General features: G+C 46.1%; 1 protein-coding gene across 1 annotated transcript; it reads right to left on the bottom strand.

Annotated features, from left to right (window-relative positions):
- Nucleotides 1–362: 362 nt before the first annotated feature.
- Nucleotides 363–18,865, bottom strand: LOC104255754 (kinesin-like protein KIF19). The gene is made up of 19 exons (XM_059826589.1): nt 18,785–18,865; nt 16,402–16,482; nt 13,997–14,107; nt 12,992–13,079; nt 12,267–12,403; nt 11,906–12,031; nt 11,105–11,299; nt 10,161–10,313; nt 9,119–9,241; nt 8,278–8,431; nt 8,077–8,089; nt 7,139–7,306; nt 5,901–6,090; nt 5,039–5,309; nt 4,748–4,869; nt 3,788–3,930; nt 2,262–2,491; nt 975–1,082; nt 363–439 (listed from the first exon to the last, which is right to left on the bottom strand). The coding sequence occupies exons 1-19, from the start codon at nt 18,863–18,865 to the stop codon at nt 363–365; spliced, it is 2,571 nt and encodes an 856-aa protein (XP_059682572.1).
- Between the last annotated feature and the right edge of the window lie 1,138 nt (nt 18,866–20,003).

Raw genomic sequence — 20,003 nt, forward strand, 5'->3', positions numbered from 1 at the left:
CCCCAGGAAAAGAGGCGGCTCGGGCTCCATGCTGACATCTTCTGGGAGAAGACTGCTGGGAAAATGAGGTTTTCCTGTTCTCTTGGACTCTGTTAACACCCTATTTGTCTTAAACTGAAGCTAACAGCTAGAGCATATAGTACAGAGGGGAAAGACTTGCAGTAGGGATATGGAAAAAGTAATCTACAAGGTATAAGGTCCCTCTCCCCCTTGCTAGCCTTCCCTCTGCTTTTCAGCATCACAACACAGAAGCTAAAATACATTTTAAGGCACACACCCCCCGCACCCGCTTCCCCGACTTCCAGCAGTCTCAAAATGGCAATCCCTGGGGGCCATGGAGAGTCCTGCTCCCGCAGTGGCTTCTATGTAGTCTTCGGCTGGTTCCCCAGGCGGGTGACTGACTGCTGCTTTTGCCGACTGCTGGCACCATCTGCAGGCCCTGCGAGCGAGGGAAGATGAAGTACTCGGTCAAGTTTCTCATGCTTTGATTTGAGTCTCATTGCCAGTCTAAATGGGGAAGACACGGATTGCCACGGGCTGTGGAGGGGAGAGTTTGGCAAAGGCACTAGGATCTGCACATCGTTGCCTTAAGAAAATCCCAAGATGACACTTTCAGTGGAAGCAGTATGTTGTCACATGGCTAACTCAGATTAAATTTGGTACTTCACATATGGATTAGACTAGGATTATGGACACCTCTGAAAATGTTATTTTCTCTTCCTAAGAGGTTGTTTTTGGCTAAGAGGGAGATGGAGTGTAACTCATTCTGGAACATTGCCCATGTCATCTGTTGCAAAAAAAAAAAAAAAAAGCTTTAAAACTTGGCTGTAAAACCCCTACCCATGTGACTGCTTTCCCAACTGGACCGTTTGTGTTGCATTTACAGCTCTTTAGGTTCAGACTGCACTAGAGCAAGTGCTGAAGAATACAGTAGTGCCTCCTGAGCCAGCCAACCTGATATTTCATGTACTCACCCTTGACTTGCTTCTGTAGGACCCGTCCTTTGATGCGATCAGCATTGCTCTGCTGGATGGTGCTTGCAGGAACATTGTCTTTTCGCAGCACCTCTAGTGGAGTCCCCTCTATCAAAGGCAGGGAGAGCTTCGTTATAAACAGTGGGAGCAGAACACAGTTTAAAAACATTTTGCAATGCATGAGTCGCTAATAGCTAGCCAAAATAAATTTTAGCATTGTAAATAAAAAGTTAACTATTGTTTAGTAAAAATGTAAGAAAAACTAATTAGCATCAGTAAGCACCTCTTGCCAGAATGGGGAAGGATTCTGACTACATTTCAATAGGATTTAGGTATCCAGTTCCCCTAAACTCATCCTGGCCTTGTGTGTCTGCACAAAGCATAAAACCTGAAGCTGACAGATGGTCAGTGCAGCCTATCATGTCTTGGTCTCCTTGCTGAGGCTTGGTTTGGATGCGAAACTGGCTGAATGACTAGACTGAGATCAGAAACTTGTTGCATGTGAGCCCAACTGAACACTAATTCTTCCCCCTAGGTTAGAGAGGCATAGTTGAGGCAGTGGTCTACGAAGGGTATGCTTTCTTACCCATCAGAAGCTACTTAGACCATATAAAAAAAAAAAATAAGATCAGATTACTAATAGTTCTCATCATTAGCCTTTACTCTGGCTTATTTCTCACATGACAATCCATCTTTTCCAACAGAGCTGATGCAGGATGTCATCAGCAGCTCTTTGGCCCCTACCTGAATGGTGGCCGATAGGAACATTGACCTTTGTGGCAATGGATATGCTACTCGCAGCTTTTGACTGATGGAAGAGTCTAGCTCGGCGCAGGTGGTTCTCAGAAGCTTCATCTGTATTGGGGCTTGAGGGAGGCCAATGCTTAGCTTTTGAGGTCTGAAAGACACCAAGTTGCATTAACCTCAGTGGTGATGTTTCTCACCTCTGATTGTTGTCACATTGTACCAAAAAGATTCCTTTCACACCTAACTGGCTTAGCTTGCTGTTTAGGCAGGAGGTCAAGGGCATTATAGAAGAATAAAGATATATAACTTATTTCCTCATGCAGTTTGTACTATGTTTCTCTTACCATATTTAAAACCCACCCTAGCTCCACTGGGTCTATGCCTTCTGCTCAACCCATTCCCATTAGAAACACAAAGGACCTACCCTGTGGAAGTGTGGTTCGAGAGAGCGAGATCTTTTCTTTCTAGCTGTCCTCTCAGCAGACATCTCCTGGTCTCTCCTGTTCTTCAGCATTCCCCTGGCTGGGGAGCACAGCTGACTCTCAGCTATGGGCTCCAACAGCAAACTCCCGGTAGTTGCACTGTCTCTCGTCTGACAGTCTGGGGTGGAATTGGCCTCCAGATACTTCAGCTCAAGTATATGCTCCTCAGAGAAGTGGGCTGAGGAGACTTCACTCCTAAGGTCTCTGTGTTGGGCTCTGGAGCGGCGACTGGCTGCAATGAGGGAGATGCTTTTGGTGTTGGCAGCAATTTCCTTCAAGGTCTCCAGACTCAGTGGAACAGCAGCAGTGTCTGCAGGTGACTTTTTCCCATGCAAGTCTAGAGAGGTGGGGGAACGCAGCCTGGGAGTCATTTTTCCTGCAGCAACACTTGTTGGTTTCTGCTAAAAAAGCAATTGCAGCATAATCTGCTTTCCATTCAAGGCTTTTATACTTTTCCCCCTCAAAACACTTTCAAACATTTGGAAGACATTAAATTTCACCTGAAATATTGTTATAACAACTTCTATGTGTAGAGAAACAAAGGCAAAGCTTTTTGACTGTGTATCTCCCGTATACAGCCATGGCTACAAAATGAGTCAGCCGGTGAGCAAGAGACAGATAAGCTCCTAACTCTCCCTCCTGTTCCAGGGTGCTGACTGAAATCGGTTAATGGCATAAAAGGAGGTGATCATCCCGGACAGCACAAGTACCCTCACACCAGACCATGCACTGTATGGTGCATCCCTATTTACAACGCCTGTCACTCCACTGGACACACTAGAGACTGCGTTCATGCAGGCGAGCCCAAATTGGAGGTGGCAGCTAAGCCTTGGACTCTCAAGTGAATCTCAGGCCTTAAACCCAAGGCCAGTGCTCTAGGAGTGATTTTATTGCCTGCCAAGGTTTACCTTCCTCACGTACAATAGATTTAGCTGCTGTGCACGTTCTGCCATCACGAGAGGAAGGTGCTAACCACAACAAATATGCCTTGAATTCAGTTCCTGCCATACTGACCTGCTGAACTGGGCCTTCTGGCAAAACAGGGAAAGTTGGTCTGAGATGGGTGTCCTGAGAACCTTCCTTCCTCCAGGGTGTGGTTTTGGATGATCTGCAACTGCTACTGTGAAATGAATATGCCGAGAGGTTAACAGACGAAAACACGGGCCCGTTATCAACAGGGAGAGATGAAACATGTCTATATGAGAACTCTCAAGCTGTGGGGAAAGCCAGAAGCCTGGTAAATGTGGCAATAAAGAATGCAGCAAGGAAGGACTTCAGGATTCATGAAGGAGAGAGATTTTGTCCCCTGATCCTCACAAACTTTTCTACTTTATTTGGTTTAAACGCTTGCCAGTCAACAGAAGCAAATCCAAACAGCTCCCATAGCCCTCCCTGCAGAAGAGGTTCCTGGTAAAACAGAGGGGTACTTTGCCAGAGCAGTATACCAGGAAACTCTTTTCTTACAGATTCCAGTTTCAGGGGTTCTTCCAGTTTGATCTCGTCTAGCTTTGGGGACTTAGCTGGGAGCTGCCAGGTCCCCATGCCCTAGAGGGTAAGTCTAATAATGAGAAAGGTTCACATTACCTGTCTGACTCAAGGGTGATGGAGGGAATGTCAAACTTCACCCCCCAGGGAATATCCTTCATGTTCCCAGGTAGACCCTTTCTGATCTCATCTTTATTAGGATCCAGATGCTGACTTACATCCAGAGAAGGGCTGTTGTGGGGCTACAGGAAGAGGGAAGAATGAGATCCTCAGCAGATTTTTCTTACTGTAAAGCCCCTCCTCTAGCCCAGGCTCTCAGCCTGTGGTCGCAAAGACACTCTTGATTCCTCATGTGCTTTTCCATAGTTCCAGCTACCTGCTATTTGCTCCCCTCCTGTGGGATTAATTTAATCTCTCATATAACATGACTAGCATTAAGTTTATTATTCAAGGTGAAACCCAACTCCTTGCCCTGTTCATTCTAGGCAATCATAATAAACAGGAGACGCTGCTGCTTGGACTCCCTGCTGAAGACTGTGGCAATTTCCTGGCAGCCCCTTACTGTCTCAAAACACACACAAGTTTTCCAAAGACAAAGGGGCCAGCAGCATCTTTCCTTTCTTGCAGGCAAGACCCAAGGACCTCAATAACAACTGTGCCATGAGCGAGCAGAGGCCTTCAGAGAGGATGGTCTCCTTCAGCAGTCACTTGGCGAGTTGCATGTTTGGCCACCTAATCTTTGCTTTTCTGTTTGCCACCAAGCAGTTATCTCTCTCAAATCTAACACAGCAGCAACTGGGAGGATAAACACACTGGCTCACGCACAGCCCTGCCTGGGTCCTTTTCTGTCTCTAAAAGCCTTATTAATTCTCTGAGTCAAAGGCAAGGAGGGAAGGAGAGCAGAGCTCTAGAGAGTTCATGTTCATAAAACAAAGCTCTGTACAGCTTCTGACTGGCACCAGGACCCAGCCAGGCTTTGGGTGTGTATGAATCTATGGCCATGACACAAGATCATGGGGCAACATGGATTTTCCAGCACAAGGGTCTGCTCTGCCTTACCCTGAGCATGCTGGACATCATTGAATGCAGCAGAAGCAGGCGGTTCAGCGTCCCCTCCTCCAACTCAGAGAGATGCAGGTGGTGTAAGCTTGCCAGTGTCTCTGGGACAGGAACATTCTGGGCTGGAACAGAGATGGGGAGGAAGAGAAGGATCACTCCTAGAGAAACAGCTGAGAACTGTGGAGTCAGGACACCCAAGACAAGGTTTTCTAGGTGGATTGTTCCCCAGTTTGGCATCAGAAAACAAAGCTCAGAGAAAATGGCAGAGCAGGAGCAAACGTGCTGCTTTACCTTTTATCAGCATCTGCTGCTGCTGAATAATTTCTTCGCAGAGTAGCATGTGCTGCTGCAGTCGCTGGATCACAAAATCCTTCTGGCACAATAGATTCTCCCTGTACAGTGTATTTGCCTGCAGCTCTGTGTTGCCAAGCTCAAGCTCGTGGGCTCTGCAGAGGAGCCTTAGCACCTCCTGCTGATCCTCACTGGTGATTTGTCTGGGGAAAAGCTCCTCCATCTGGGAAGCTTTTTCCTTGGCATTTGCTAAGTGCTGCTCCAGCTCCGTCTGAAAAAGATAGATAGGGGGTTGTCAAGGCAGTTCGGCTTCTTGGGATAACAAAGGCATCTGAGCAAATCTGTTCTGTGCCCTTCACGCTGAGACTAAAGGAACATCTACAAAAAGTATTTTACTTATTCTACTAGCAGCCACCATGTTTCAGTCATGGCAGATATATCCAGATGCACAGTCCAGTCCTTGCCTAGAGGAACTCACAAATATTAACATTAGCTACCAAAAAAATAATCACCAAAAGTGATTACTGAAACATTGAACAACCTCAAAATGTCCCTGAAAGGGGAAATGGGAAGAATTAGCTCACTTATGGGTGGGCAATCCCAGACAGTGGGTTTGTGATTTTCCCTCATCCTAAAAAACACAGGGACAGAGGCAGGATGCAAACACCAATGTTCCGATGCTGCTTCCTTCGGGAGTGCAAGGTATTTAGGAGTCCAGCAGCAATACAGGTGCCACACTGCTTTTGCGGTGCTAGCCCAAAACCACAAGAACCTCTCTGAGCTATGCTGCTGCCATCCTGCCCCGAGCACCCCCTGGGCAGAGGTCAGACTTGCGACCGTAAGGACACCTTCACCTCCTCACCTTCAGGGCCGCTGTCTTGCGCTGTTCTGCGAGCAGCAGGTTGATCTCTTCTCTTGCTACTGTAACTTCATGAGGCTCAGGGGAATCTATGATACCCACTTCCCTGTCTTCCTCCTCTGTGTTTTCATCTTTCTCCTCCTTTGCTGGCTTGTCATACTTGTACGCACCCTGAGCCTTCTCTCGTTCCCAGCTGCCAGCAAAAAAAGAAAGGAACTTCTGAGGCATGGTGACATAACTCTAATGATGCATGCATAGCTCTTCACTGCATCTGTCCAACTTCTTGCATGACGGCAGCAGAACTAATTAGCCCAGGCTGCTCTGGAGCTGGACAAACCATGCAGAAGAGTGCGATTAGCTTCCGACCGTTTGGAAGTCTATAAGACAGGCCTCCTATGTCATCTTTCCATGGCAAGAACAGTGCTTTTTCCCACCTCATCACAAATTGTTGCCTATTCACAGGTACTTGTTGAATATCTTTAATGTCCCGAAGACTGTTTTAACTACAAATGACCCAAATCCTAAGGGACTATAAAATTTACAGAGGCATTAAGTGGGCGACTAGTGATAATGAGAGGTAACTGACACCTACTTATAGTTTATCCAGAAGAAAGGGATGATGCTGCTTTCTGACATGAAATTATGGCCAGATGCAGTGCATCAGGGCATGGTAAACACTTCACGAACACAGTGTGACTGGAACATGGAAGGACCAACAATCCCAATCTGCACTGCCATCCAGTTTTTCCCATTAAAACACAAGTCCAGAATAAAGTCCAAATAGAGGTGAGGTATCTACCATTTATACTTTTAGTTTTGAGCTTAAACTTGATGCTAGAGGTAGCTGGTTGCCTTACACCAGGCAATTGCACTGCAGTGCAGCACCATGTGGAGGCTGCAGTCTCCTTACAAGCACCAGGAGGGATTAGGGATGTGTTTCTCAATAGCAGAAACCACCTGTTGCAAATATAGCACCTTAATCTATGTTTCAGTCTTGCATGGACTTAATCTACCTTCAATCTCTAGGTACCTTTTGCAGACCACCATATTCCCAAGTTTTTCTTTGTCACGTAGGTAAATCTCAAACCTACACTTAATCTTTCTGCTTGAACAATTAAATACTCTTTTTAACAACATCCTATTGTCATTTTTGTCGGCGGGGACCATGGGATATTAGCGTTTCTTATGGTGAGTTTGGACGTCCACGTACAAATTGTGCTCAAAGCTAAGGAGCTACTCACTCTGTGATTGTCAGGAGGTGCCTGCAGGTATCAACGTGCAGCTCGATGTTGGTGTTTTCCAGCTCCATCAGGCTGCGACGCATCTCCATTTGCTCCCTGAAAGCCCTGATCAGCTGCCCCCACAAGGTGTTCATTACTTGGCCACTGTGTGCCTCAGAGCCTTGGTGCCTCTCTGCAGCAGGAGAAGACATTTCTGATCTGATGTTAGGCCAGGTAAACTTCTGCCAAGTCCCCACAAAACTACTCTGGGACCAAGCCACTCAGTCCACCTGTTACAAGGCATTCATTTATAGGACTCTGCTTCGTTCTGCAGTCTCTTGAAGTTAATCATGTGCTTAAGAAACCTGATATATATTTATGATTGTATTATTAGCAATAAATAGGTCTCATTGCTACTGCTTTTCTGAGTAGGAAGAGAATACTGCATTGCAGGGACATCCCTTCCTCCATTCCACCCACCAAAAAGAAAAAGGTGTCAGTTTTCCGTGCTTGTTATCCAGAAATGGCCTTGGGTATTGGTAGCAGAGGTCTATTATACCTTGTGTCTTGTCTGTCAGAGAACTTGACTATTTTTATTTCATTCCTTGCCAGATTCACTGACAAAAGGATCAATCCCCAGGGAAGAACAATCAATGTTTTAAAAGCTTCGCCCTCTCCCCACCCCCATTTTTTTTTAATTAGGTGCAACAAACCATACAACAGGACTCCGTGTCCTGACACAGCCTCAGAGCCTGTGGCAATGCAGGCTACAAACCTGATCACCTCTCTGTGAGAGCCAGGACTTCCCACAGCAAATGCCCCCACTTGATGTCAAAGCTCTTTTCAAGAGAAATTTGTGTGAAATTTAACACATTTTAATGTTGGGGAAGATGCTGAGAAGGTTGAATGTGTTGTCCAGAGTCACACAGTAGATCAGAGACAGGATCACACAGAAAAACAACTTCAGCTCCCCTGCCTGCCTCCACTGCCCATTAGACTGTGTTCTCCGCTCTGCTTCTCTACAAGCATTGCTGAACCTGCTTCCCCCAGCTACGTCTGCATGGAGGCCCACCAAGCGCTACCACAACCTGTCCACACAGCTCCTCTCCCCGCTCTCTTCCCTCCAGATACCCCAGAACAGTTCGTGCTCCTGGCTCTACCCTGCAGATCCCCGAGGTTGGAGCTGACTGCACTTTTCTCCTTCTCCTGGTTTTTGACCCTCGCCTTCAGACACTCGATCTCCCTGCGGAGGTCTGCGATGATGCTGGTGTATTGGTCGATGTGGTAGGACACGTTCCGCAGGTTACATTTTACCTGGTGAACCAGAATACATGAACATTTGTCCCACGGTCTGTTGTTGGTACAATGGCTGCAAACAAAGCTATGCTTTCAGTTGGAGGGGCACTGAATCCTGTGATGGGGAATACTTTTCCCTCATGAGTGGGGATACTGTAAATTAGTTGTTTTCCCTAATTCTAGGAAATTCCCAAAAAGTAACAGAGAAAAGCCAGGAACTCTGTGTCCACAGGGAAAACACAGAGATCCACAAAGAGTGAAAACCCTGTTGTAGATCATTGTTCATCTTCCTTCACCCCACAAGCCTTTCCATTTTATTCCTCCTTTCTGCAGCCCCTCAGTTCCTCTTCCAGGCCCAGCATCCCCACCGGGACATTCCCCATACATTGTCCTCCCAATAGTCATCTTCCAACCATCATTCTTTACGTTCTTCACCCAGGCCCATACCACCATCCTCTGCCTTTCCATTATTCTGCTCCCTTGTTTTGACCCGCATATTCCTCTTCTCATCCACAACCTACACAATTTACTTCCCACTGTTCCCCTCATCTGTTTTTCTTCCATCACTCACACTGAGCCTTTACGCCGTCCTGCAGTGCCCCCTCCTGAAGTTTGTTCTCCTTTCATCCACTACATCTTCTGTTTCCACTTTGCAAGCTTTTAATCTCTAACCCCCACTTCCTTGTGAGTTGTTTGGTCCTTTACCTGTGTCTTGATGTTTTTTGCTCGATAGGCATAGATCAAGGTCATTCGAGATTCTTCAAAGGAGGTACTGGCTGGGCTGATATGTGCAATCATAACAGTCCTGCTGTTGCCTCCTAATGAGTCCTAGAGGGATGCAATGTTGATGTGGTTAGTATGGACATGACAGGGGCTTGCTGCTCGGTGGTAACCACCGTGGCTGGGTACCCCTGCGGTTCATTGAGATTCTGGTGGAGAATCCCAATTAGGAGTGAAGGAAGTGCTGGTAAAAGACCATTCGTTAGGCCCTCTCTCCATCAACAGCAAAATCAATAAGTAATTAACTTTCTACAGAAGAAGAATTTTTGCAAGAAAATCGCAATTTCCACAAATACACTGGCAGCTTCTTAATGCCGCTCATAATAAAAGCCTTCCTTTTTTCTCCATCCCTTCTCCTCTCTGCCATCCTCTAGAAAACACATCTGTCACGCAGCAACAGTGGCAGCTCAGCACCAAGGCTTGAGGTGAGTTTCATAAATGAAGTTGTAAAGGATCCATAAAATAACCAGTGTAGCAAAGAGCCTGTCTGCAACCTTTCTGATTTCCTAAGGGAGAGGCATCTTATGGCAGCACATAGTCACTCTCAGTCTCTCTTCCTCCTGTCCCAACAACATCCAAATTTATTGGCCAATTTCAGTCAAATCTTATAGAAGGGATCAAACATTCAAAAGGCAGTAGGTTCATTAAAAAAGAAAAAAAAAATCACTTATCACCTGCGAGCTTAGAGATATACAACCAAAATCTACAGGATTTCCTTAACCCTGTAGGAGGTCCTTCCTTAACGGCGCAGACCACAAGATAACACATTGATTATAGAGACAGCACTGTCCGAGTCAAGCCCTGATTGCATTGTAAAGCTCATGCAAGATCCTGAAGGAGCATTCCAAGCTGGATAAAGACAATGCACAGAGATATTCAAGGATCAGCTCTCAAGCCCTGTCTGATCCAAGCAGCGATACCAGCAACAGACACGCCAAGCTCCGTACTGACCCGCAGTGTAGAGTACCTTCAGCAGGCGTGTGAGTTTGCTGTCTCGAAAATTGACAAACTGGGCCCGGCTCCCGCCCTTCTCACTCAAAGCGTTGATGCAGTTGCCCAAAGCCAGCAGCGAGAGGTTGATGTGGGCTCCTTCTTTCATCCTCTTGCCCCGGTTCTGAGTCTGTTGGGAGGGTAGGGAGAGAGGGAGCGGGGACAGAAAGACAAATCCCACGCTTCAGAACGGTGGGTCTGCACCTGGGGAAGATGTGCAGCATCACCAGGGCCAAGGTTTGGATGTCAAAGCAATGCCTCCTGCAAAATCAACCTGAAAGTGCAGGGTTAAACCCCACTCTGAGGCACAGAGGTGCTGGTAGGAGTACCTTTCTTGGAAAAGATGACCCAGCTCTAACCTCTTGGTTCTTAAAAGATAGCTATTAATTATTTTCTAAAGATTATTTCAGAAATTAAAACGCGTAACTACATCACTCCAGAATTCCTGGTCTCAGTAGAAATACTGGGTATGTAAAATCTCTCTCCCTCAAATCACCTCCCTGTGTTCCAGCATTTTCTCCTTCCCATAGGAGCCAGCTGCCTTATTTTCTACCCACCAGCCTCCCTCTATTCCCCTGGTACTGGCTTTCTCTCCGACAGCCCAGCCGATCCCTGCCTAACAGACCTCAGCTTCTCTTTAGATCTGAAATTCGCTGCTGCTTTTTCAGACCTGAGAAAAGGCTGCACCCAAAAGCTGGCTTACATTTTTCCAGTTATACTAGTTGATCTAATAAGAGGTATTAGCAACATCAAACTTTGTCTTTATTTTCAGGCTGTCTCAGGTACAAATTACTGCTCTAATGCAACAGAGAAACACACAGTGCTGGTTTCCCTGGGGATGAGGACAGGCATGCAGACCCTGCACAGCAGGCCAGGGAACCCAGCCTGGTCTCACCAAAAGGTGCCGAGCTCCAACCGTACCTGGGCTGCTCTCTCCGACCCTGCCAAGTCGACCATGAAAAGCTTTCCAATTCGCATTTTCTCGCCGATCGCCTTCCTTCGGCTTTTCTGTGTCACCGTCACCTGCAGCACTGCGTGCGAGCGGGAGGATGTCTTGTTGGCAGCAGTGGGTTCCTGGGTGCGTTGCTTGTTTCCTTTCATTAACAGCTGCATGATCTAAACGATGCAGAAAAAAGTGCAGAGATGTACAACTCTGCCTGAGCCATAACATGGTGTTCCCCGCAGACTGAACCCCTCACCCAGGGCACAGGCAAACTCTGGTCCCGCTCATGCTAGTGGCAGTTTTGCTATTGATTTTCCCCAGATCTCCCCCTTTGGCTCGTGACCTTGGAAGTGAGGGTTTGGGGCTGTTTTCCTGGGAGGCCTGTTTATCTCATGTCCAAGGCACATGTAGAAGTACACATCAGCGTAGCTCAAGGGGGTTTCGTTATTTCTTCTCCCTCTCCAAATGGTTTGACATGTGTACACAGATCAAAGCACTCTTGTCCTTCCAGGAAAGCAGCATGCGCCCTGGGGAAGCAGAGCTAGAAGGAGGTTAACTGGGGATTTTAGCCTGGTTTCTACCACTCACATGGCTCCACAATCAGCCCTTTCCATACAATTCTTCACATTAACCATTTCCACCAAGGTCCTGCTACAAAAAGTCCTTGCTACTGAGTAAGGCACAGGCAATAGGAAAGTGTCAAGCAATTTTAAAGCACTGATGTGTGAAAGCACAAACCCCCTCCTTTTCCCCTCACTGTGGATCATAGCCCAAGGTACCTCCTGAGCATTTGTAGTGGAGACTTCCGTGATTCCTGCTATCTGGATGCTGCCTCTGGGGTCTTCTCTCAGGTCTAAGAACCCTGAGGATGGGTTCAGGAGGTCACGGATCACTTCATTATAGATCTGAGGGTAAGAAACGAGGGGTTGGTGTAAGACTAGCATTAGGTCCTTAGATCCGCAAAAAGGGTTCAGTTGATCCTGTATTTCTTTGGGGTGGAAGGGAAGATGTGAGCTGTACAACCCAAGGGGAATGCTGCACGATGGACAGACTTGGACACCCCACTTCCGATTACGCCCACTCCCAGGGGCTTGTTGAGTTCCCACAGAGCCTGGATCCAAGGCAACACAGACACTTCACCTCCAGGTAGGACATGGAGACTCTGTAATCCATCTCCTCCGTGGTAGCTTCAAGGGCCTTAAAGAGGTCATCAAGAGTGCGGATGTAAATCCCCGGTTCACAGTCCGTCCCTAGCATCGTGTAGGTTTTTCCTGCTCCTGTTAAATACACAAAGAAGAGCAGCAAAGATCAACTTCCATTTGAGCAAGTTTCCACAACAAACAAATCCTGGTTTCCTACTGATTTCTGTCCTTCATCCCCTAACTTCCTCCAGTTACTCCGGTTTCTCACCCCACAATGACACTGCTGCAGGGAAGACACGGCACGTGCCATCCAAAATGGGGAGGAAGAGGACGTGCAGATGGGCAGATAGGTAGGTTAACTGCTCACCCAGGTGTTCAGAGCTAGGGTAGAAATGTGTTTTCATATAGTCTGTAGGTGCTTTCTACAGCTGTATCTCTTCTCCTGAGATCAGCCTCCAGCATTGCACAGATGCCCCCATCTCCTCCTCCTTTTTAATGGGAAGATTTGTCTCCACTGAATCCCACCCCAATTAAGGGACTTCTCAAACAGGGCAGCTTTGCTGTTACTTTAGCATTAAAGGAAGATCCACACTTCTCGATGAGAACGGTATTTTAATGCTTCAGTCTTGTAAGCAAGCAATGAATTGGCATTATAGTTAATTTCTGGTTTGTACAGATACATTTTATTCATCTGGAGCAGTACAGCTACAGGGACTACTTTACCTGTTGGACCATATGCAAAAATAGTTGCATTGTAGCCAGAAATTACTCCTCCTATCAGGCTTTTGGTCGTGGACACATATACTTCCTCCTAATTCAGTCAAAAAAGCATAAACTTAGTCAGGCATAACAGCTGTCCAAACAATCTATACCTAATTGCATTCCCCATGATTTTCTCACTGTTTTACAAATTTCCTGAGCTTTGGAACAATTCGTGAACAGTTTGAATTATGACACATCAAAATGAGCAGAAAAGCACAGGGGTTTATTGAATTTTCTAAAGGCAGGCAAGATGCAGGAGCTTACTAAAATAAATGTCCTTAAATTTGATTATTTTCTTGGACTCTGAACATGGAATGCTTTGTTTTTTCTTTGTGTCTTCTGAAGAAGGGAATAAATTCTCTCCCTGACCTTATGCTTTATTGAGAAGTGCCACTGGGCCTCCAAAAATGTCTTAGGTAGTATACAAGGGTGCTACACTTAAGTTTCGTGTGAAAGAGAACACAGATGACTGAATTGCTTGTGAGAAGCAAGGCTGCAGTCACATCGTGGTGATCACAAAATGCAGGTGCAGATGAAATCCACACACTACACCTTACATCTGTCTGCAAAACACAGCTCAGTAAGGGCACTAGGGCTCCCTTCGTGAGCCTGTAAAACAAAAGAGGCACAGGGAAGAAGTGTCTGAGCATTAGAGCCAAGCAACGTGACAATGATCTCATTCACCAGAGACCTCGGGAGAGAAGGCTCTTCATCTCTGCTCAGGTGTGTTGCACCTGGGGAGTCCCGATGCGGGAGGGAGAGGCAGACTGAATACTGCACATCTCCCTGCTTCTCTGACAAAATGAAAACCCTCACGGTTCTCTCACTTTCAGCACCGTTGCCTTTTATGTGGGTGACACGTGGCCTCTGGGATGTGCAGTTCTACTCATCTGCCAAAAACGTTCATCTAAGCAGGGAAAACAATTCTAACGTTAAGCCTTTTGGTTAAAAAGGGAAGGATGTTACCTGGGATGCTCTGTGATCAAAAACCATGTCAAATACAAATGTTTTTTCTCGGGATCTGTTAGCTCGCAAGATGTCATCTGGATCTTCACTTGGATCCATCAGGACCACCTTCTGTTATAAGATAAAGTCAAAAGAAGAACCGTTATACCTGGGTTTGGGTAACAGCCTGTCGGCATTTCTTACAGCACTATCACCATCGCATCTCTTGGCCAGAGGAATGTTGCACTACAGCTCTGCATGGAAAACACGCATGCACAATGCTGAGGCCGACAAGCTTTATTTTGCAACCGATGTCACAACTTCTGTAATTTGGAGAACTAGCAGCTGCCGCAAAATACTTCGAAGGTCCGTTGTGCAGTGAAACAGTCGCCGGCATTGTGTAATAGCGGTGGTTGCAGGAACATGACACCCAACCAACCCCCATGCAAGCAGGGGGGGACAAGACCTCTTACCTCAATTTTTAGTCAAGATTCATACAGAGGAGCTGTGAAAGAAAATAGTTAAGTTCCTCGGCAGCAAAAGTGCCCAAAGTCATCTCCAAAGCCTTTCCTGCAGAAGGACTGATATTTATATCTGCATTGCTCAAGGACAGAAACTTCATTCCATTTCTGGCTTTTATTAAGGAAAAAACAAAGGTGGGAGAGGAGTTGCAGCAGGTTACAGAACTGGTTCTGTTTCTTTTCAGTCCCTTAGGATCTATTTTAGTACATAATTATCACAGTATATAATTACTTTGAAGAACTGTATTCTTTTTCCTCCACTGAAATGGCTCATGAGGAGATGCTCAAGCCTCAAGGGAAGGGACAAAGAACCCTGTGCCTCCTACTCCAGAGCAGCTTTCACTCTCTCTCAGGTAAACAGATCATTAGATAAGCAATTAGAGCATAGATCAACCACCACTTGACCTACAGAATAACTGCATTGGTGTGCCAGGCATGGGAGAGGGACAAGTATGTAGGACAAGTGCCCGTGGGCGTTCTGGAAATGTCAAGACTTTGGTTTTTCTTTTTCTTTTGCATTTCCTGCTAAATGCCAAGTCTCTAACGAGTATCTCTAGTTTTGAGCTGCAAGTTTTCAATTACCAGAATGACTTTTTTTTTTTTTAAATTTTTTTTAGTTTTCACTGGTCCAGCTCAGGCCTTAAAACCTGAAGCAACACAAGAACAAACTCCAACAGGAACTCCCGGTTTATCCTCGGCGGTGGCATTTGTCTGCAAAAGATGGGCTGACACGTAATCATGTGCATATGCGAGCGTGACAGCCAAGAGCAGAGCTTGGAGAATGAGGTCAGCATGTTTCCTTTAGAAATTCTGTCTGTAACACTTTCAGGCCCCTTTTACTGCATCCTTGTAACCAAAATTTTGCTTGCAGCGTATCCATGCATCCAAAAGAGTCGTCCTCTTCCAATCCGGAGGTAGTACCTTGTCTAACTAGAAGTATTCTAAAAGCATAAATCTTCTGCTATTGCACGGAAGCATTAAAACATAACAAGACACTAACAGAGTCAATTTTGCGTTAGGATTAATAAGCAGACAGAAGCAGCTCTAAATGAGTTAGGCTGGGAGTAAAAATAGCAGGGAACATGATGTAAATCAAAATACACCACGAAATTTAAGTACTTCAACTGCCCAGTCAATTAATTTGCTTTCATAATTACAGTTATTTGCATTATTAAGAGAAACTAATTCTCATAGAAGTTACTCAGACTGATGTAATGCACATTTCCTTCCCAGATTTCCATTAGAGAAAATAGATCTCAGGCAGATGATGCAAATCTGAATAAGCTGTATAAAAATAAAGCTGATATCCTTGTGAGGTTAATGGCTACTCTAAAAAAAGAAAAGAAAAAAAAGAATGTTTCACCAGTAAGATGCTAAACAGAAGTTGCATTTGTAAGATAATCCATAAAGAGGAAAGACATATGCATGCTCTCCTTGCTTCTGAGGGCTGCTATCATTTGACTACTGTGTCGAGACAAGATATATTACAGAACTAGTGTGCATGCAGAAAGGATTCAGAGAAAGTCAGCTGAACCACGATAGAAAATAACGGGATTTACATTGGAAAAGAAGGTAGATAACAAGAGCACAATAAAAATATGTAAACAGATGTAGTGATGTAGAAAAGGTTAAGTTGGGACCTCCTGCGATCCCTACTTCTTAAAAAGAGGAGCAAGAGGTGAAAGGTGCAGAACTGGAGAAAGGAAGTGCCATTTGCATGGGAAGCTGCATCTATGCTGTGTCACAGCAAAGCCAGGAATTTTGCAGGACTTGAAAGCAAGTGGGAACCAGGAGAGCCAGAGTCTCGCGGTGGTTTGTGCGGTGCCCAGAGGCCTCGCGCGGCTGACTCCCCAGTCCCCATTGCAGGGGCTCTTCTGCAGCCCAGGCACAACCCCCCCAGCTCACCTGCTCACCCACTCTGCGTGCGATGAGGGCAGCTCCCTCCTCCGCTTCTGCTTCGTTGATGGGACGGATGCGAAGGGCCACCTGCACACACAGCGCACACACACGTGACTTATGCGTGCTGAGGCCACCCAGACTTACCTGCGACAGGGCGCAGCTCTGAGCAAGCACCAGCTTGCTGCATCTCTTCCGCTGGTCAATCTTAAAACCTTAAGCTTAGGGCCTGGAGAGTTTAAGAAAGTTTATAAAGTTTAAACCAGTTAATTCTCCCATGATTTGCACTTTTATCTTGACAAATTCTTCCTCCCTCTTCCCCCATTTCTGTCTCTAACACAGTAAGACTCCAACTGATTGACAGAGAAGGCGGCAGAATGAACTCAGCTGTGTCATTGCTGCTGCCAGCGGGAACCTTCGGAGATGTGGGACCACGGTACTAACAGCCACAGAGCTCGGCACACTTACAGATTCCCCAGATGTTCCCAAAACACTGATTAAAGTTATCCCTGACAAAGAAAGGGAATTGCATTTCACTAAGTACCCATTTAGTTTAATCCCAGGTAGCAATCATTATGTGCCTGTTCAACCAGATCAGAGCAAGTTGGCCCTGATCTGTGCAGATCCCGCGGGGTTCCTCAGAATCTGGAATTCATCGCACGACTGGAGCGATTATAAAGTAGCAATTAACTGCCAATGCCTTGTGCAACAACTCAATCAGTCAGAAACGCAGTACTCCATTTTAAAACACGGACGATAATTTGACTCGAAGATTTAAAACACCCAGGCTGTGTTTGTCAGTATTAATAACGTACAAAAGCACACGTATTTCAGCCTGTTCAATCTATAGGTGAAGCAACAGAGAAAGTGTGGTGGCATGGTTCAGTTGTGGGTTTATTAATTGGGCCCCCTGAAGCCGGGGTCCTGCTCTGGCCCCAACTCACCCCAGCTGTGGGCAAGTTGCACAGTCCCAGATCCCAACCTGTGCACCTGGTGGAGGGTCTCCAGAGAAGACCACCAATTCAAAATCCCACCTAAAAGCTGCCCTTGGGGTCTCAGCTAATAACAGATTTGAAAAATTCTATTTTCACCTTTCCATAGCTGTTTTCCCCTTCATAAAATACAGAATCATTCCCTTAGCAGCTCCTGACAGGAGAGCTGATGCTGATAAAACACTGCATAATGCACATATAAATGATGCCTCATCAGGAAGGTATGCAATTATTGAAACGGACTTGTTCTATGGCCCCATCAGTCACAAGCAACTAGTTACTATAGGAACCAGATTTACTTCCACAATAACAAGCGATGTGTCAATTTAATGAGGGTTTCACGAACAGCTGCCAGTCTCAAACACTGTAGTAGACGTTTTCGAGTAGTTGCAGCAACAGCAAGGGAACACTTCTTCACTGGGAATATCTCAGAGTACAGGGTGGGCTCCCTGGCTTTGGATAGCTTTTAATATTCCCAAGAACGCAACAATTAACTTAGCTTCATCATCTCCCTGAACACATTTGAGTGACACTGTTATGAGCATCTCATTCCCATGGGCTGAACTCGTATCTTCAAAGCATTTGGAAATAATCTCGCACACTATAATCCCAAGTCCTGCAGGAGGAGCAGGGGATAGCGCAAGTCTCTCTTGGACAGCCTTAACCTCTGGAATAGTCCAGTTAATCACTGTATTTGGTAGCCCTAGCCACTGAGGGTAAGAAAACAAACCCAAATAAGCAGCATGTGGAGACGGGTCACACAAAGTACTACGGCTTTTTCTTGCATTAGAAAAGAATGCAAGGCATTCTAGATATTATTGACTTTATTTTAAGCGATTCCACTTTGAGCAGTGGTTTCTGTGTCTGCCCCAGTCATGTTTCAGCACAATGTGAGGGCAATGCTTCAGTTTAACAGACAGCCACAGGGTTGAAGGTTGAAACCTGGGAAAGGATTACATTTTCAAAGCACTCCTCTTACTCTGATCAACACAGAAGGATGCCGAGGTCCCGGAGCAATGGTGCGGACTTGGACAGGACTACAGTCCCAGCTGCTTTTAGCTGCTTGTTACGAATCTGTCACTCAAACAGATCCCAAAGAGATGGGCACACTGAAAATCGCTATTCAAGGAGGACTAACCACCACCACCTGCCAGGTTACCCAGCCTCACCTCCCCTACTATACATTTTTCTCCTCTGCAGGATGCTTATACCCAACTTTTGCTTTAAATCACACAAAGCTTTGCACAAAGAGAGCAAGTCTGGATTTTTCCCTCCGGCTGGGCCATAGAGGCCAGGAACACCAGAAGATGGCTGGCAAACATGATAGGAAGGATGCCAGGGCTGGGTACAACCCAGCTGCTCCTCCCCATCCCCTGTCTTCCCCTAAGCAATGGACTCACCGTAAGTTGCTGCTCCTTCATGGCCGAGGTGCGAGATGATGCCAGCTCGGGGCTGGGTGATCTGCCCAGGGAGGTGCACATCGAGTTGGAGCCCTTCAAGAGACTGCACAGGCAGGAGGCTGAATGGTTCAGAGGCAGCAGCAGCAATCACCCCAGGGAAGGGAGAGGCAACACCTGCGCTCCCCCAGATGGGAGAGGACTGCAGGGACAGGAGGAAGAGAGGCAGCAGTGAAACGCTGAGCCCCAGCATAGAAAGGGGCTGCAGCAGCTCTCTGCTGCTCCAGGCTGCAGGAAGCAGTGTGCCACTACTGCACCCTGCACGGAACATGGTGAAAGGGGTCAGGATAAGCAAAATTACCCACCTGCAAGCCCAAATTAATTCTTTACATGCAAATCCATCTGCATACACCCTTGATGAGCAAGGCACAGGCCTCATATTTTGCCTAGGATGCCAGATTTCTCCTTCCCCTAGGATCAAACATGCAGCACAACCAGGTTAACCAGGTACAGGGGCTCATGGCTCCACCAAAAGCTGAAGAAGCAGCACCCTGGCCCCTCCAGTCTTGCACAAGAACTGACAAGAGCCATCGAGACAGTCAGGGAACAGTTTGCTACCTCTCTAAGTGCAAACTTCCACCTTATTGTCACTTCACTCACAGTGGCATTTCGTGACTCCTACATTCAAGGAAGGCAATCCTTCAGTATTCTAATTGTCAGTCCATTCATTACAACCTATTAAAAAAAACACAGGATCACCTTTTGTCTTCATTGACAGTAAATGAGTCAAAGCTCCTAAAAGTTACAGTAAGGCTTTATTAAAAAGTATTAGAATTTAAGAAGTTAAAACTTAGTACAGCAAGTGAACAAAACTTGCTCTATGAAGTTTGCATTAAGGACTGTAGATGGTTAAAAGGTCATGAGGTATTTAGAATTCGGAATAAATAAAGACTGTGAAAGTGAAGACTAGCCCAGGATTATATGAATTGTTCCAGTAAATCTTGCTATTTAAGAATGATCATTAAAAATACTTAAGACAATACTTTAACAAACACAGTGAGAGATACTATCCTACTTTATGCTTAAGGTTTGTTTCCCTCCCTCCCCGCCCAAATTCAGGACCCTTGAAGACATTCAGTGGAGGTACAACTGCTGTTGGAAGCTTTTCCCCACCCATACATCTCTCCATACAGTACCTACAAACCTGCTTCTGTTTTGACCA

The sequence above is a fragment of the Gavia stellata genome, chromosome 18, assembly GCF_030936135.1.
Source record: "Gavia stellata isolate bGavSte3 chromosome 18, bGavSte3.hap2, whole genome shotgun sequence".
NCBI classification, from domain to species: domain Eukaryota; kingdom Metazoa; phylum Chordata; class Aves; order Gaviiformes; family Gaviidae; genus Gavia; species Gavia stellata.